General features: G+C 46.1%; 1 protein-coding gene across 1 annotated transcript; it reads left to right on the plus strand.

Annotated features, from left to right (window-relative positions):
- Nucleotides 1-5: 5 nt before the first annotated feature.
- On the plus strand, nt 6-1,264 carry LOC105155286 (60S ribosomal protein L2, mitochondrial; the record flags this gene model as incomplete). Its single annotated transcript, XM_011071159.2, has 1 exon — nt 6-1,264. A coding segment is annotated over one exon (714 nt), but the record flags the coding sequence as incomplete, so codon positions are not given.
- Nucleotides 1,265-1,372: the final 108 nt, after the last annotated feature.

Below are 1,372 nucleotides of genomic sequence, written 5' to 3' on the forward strand. Positions count from 1 at the left end.
CTCCGCCGAAAAAGAGACTCGAATCTACCACGACCACCATCCGCGGTCCATTTGCGTTCTCTTCCCTGCCCGGGAAGGTGGATCAAAGAAAGGTAGCTTGCTTCTCTCCTGGACTGATGGCGTTTTATGTAGTGGTCGGCCTTCCTACCAGAATGCCTTCTTGGTCGAAGAGCCATTTTACTAGTAAGGGTGCAGGAAGCAAAAAAACTTGCGCGAAGGACGTTTTCTTCTCTGCCTTCTCCTCTCCAAAGGCCAAGGGAGAGACTGCATCCCTTTCCTTCGGTAGCTCTTTTGGTTTCCCAAGGATAGCGGTAGCTGGGGCAAAGCCCGCTTTCTTCGTTTTTCGAATGAGAGAGAAAGTCAGAGGAAAAAACACGTTCTCTCTGTGCGAGATCCGAAAGTGGAGAACGCATAGCATTCTCTGGGCACATAGGATCAAACGTAAAGCAGCGCTCTCTTGGCAGAGTTTTAGGCGGCAAGAGATTTTAGGGCTTGTTGGAGCTTCTGAGCATAACGAATCGAAGCCGAAGACGGATCAAGGCTTTTATACCAAGGCGATAGACGAAGGACCGAAGAATGGAACGTGCAAAGTCGATCGTGCACCTGTCACTTATATAATAGCCAGTCATCAATTGGAAGCGGGCAAGATGGTGATGAATTGGTCTAAACCTTCGACTAGCGACTTATTGCGACCTGCCCAGAATGCCAATACATACTAAACCCTTGTTCACACAGCGAAAAAAGGCCGAGTAGAAGAATAATAAAATAAAATTTTGTAGTAATCTTATTATTCTACTTAGTGTATTTAATAACCTATCTTTATATCCAGGTGTTATACAAGGGTTTTGTAGTTCCTTATTTATTTGCGTTCTTTTTTTGGCCCATTCTCTATGGGAATCCCCAATCCGCCTTGGGGGAAACCTCTCCGAGCGAAACGAAAGACCCTTGCGGGGAACACTCGAGAGAGGAAGGAGGATCATCCACATCCTGCTCAGCGGACGCTATTCAGCAGCAGCTGAAGGTGAAGGACCGACTCTTTAAAGAAAACTTATCTATTAAAAAAGAAATAAGTTCCTTAGCGGAGGAGGAATTCCAAAGAGAAAAAATAGCATATCCAATCCTGCGGGACCTATATTCCCGAACAGAAGTGATAGAGAAAATCTGTTCGGAAGAGTTCATCACTAACGATGAGGCACGGAGAGGAATCTCTCCCGAAGAGGGAGAAGAGGGGACTCCGTCCTCTTCTCAACTTCTCCGTCCCCATGAAGAAGAGTTCTGGAAGCCTTGTTTCCGACTTATCCCCGTCGGACGAGATTTAAAACTAGCAATTCAGGATTGAAGGTTTTGACCTTTCCGAGAAAAATCCCTTGTT

Source organism: Sesamum indicum, unplaced genomic scaffold (genome assembly GCF_000512975.1).
Source record: "Sesamum indicum cultivar Zhongzhi No. 13 unplaced genomic scaffold, S_indicum_v1.0 C01325, whole genome shotgun sequence".
Lineage (NCBI taxonomy): Eukaryota > Viridiplantae > Streptophyta > Magnoliopsida > Lamiales > Pedaliaceae > Sesamum > Sesamum indicum.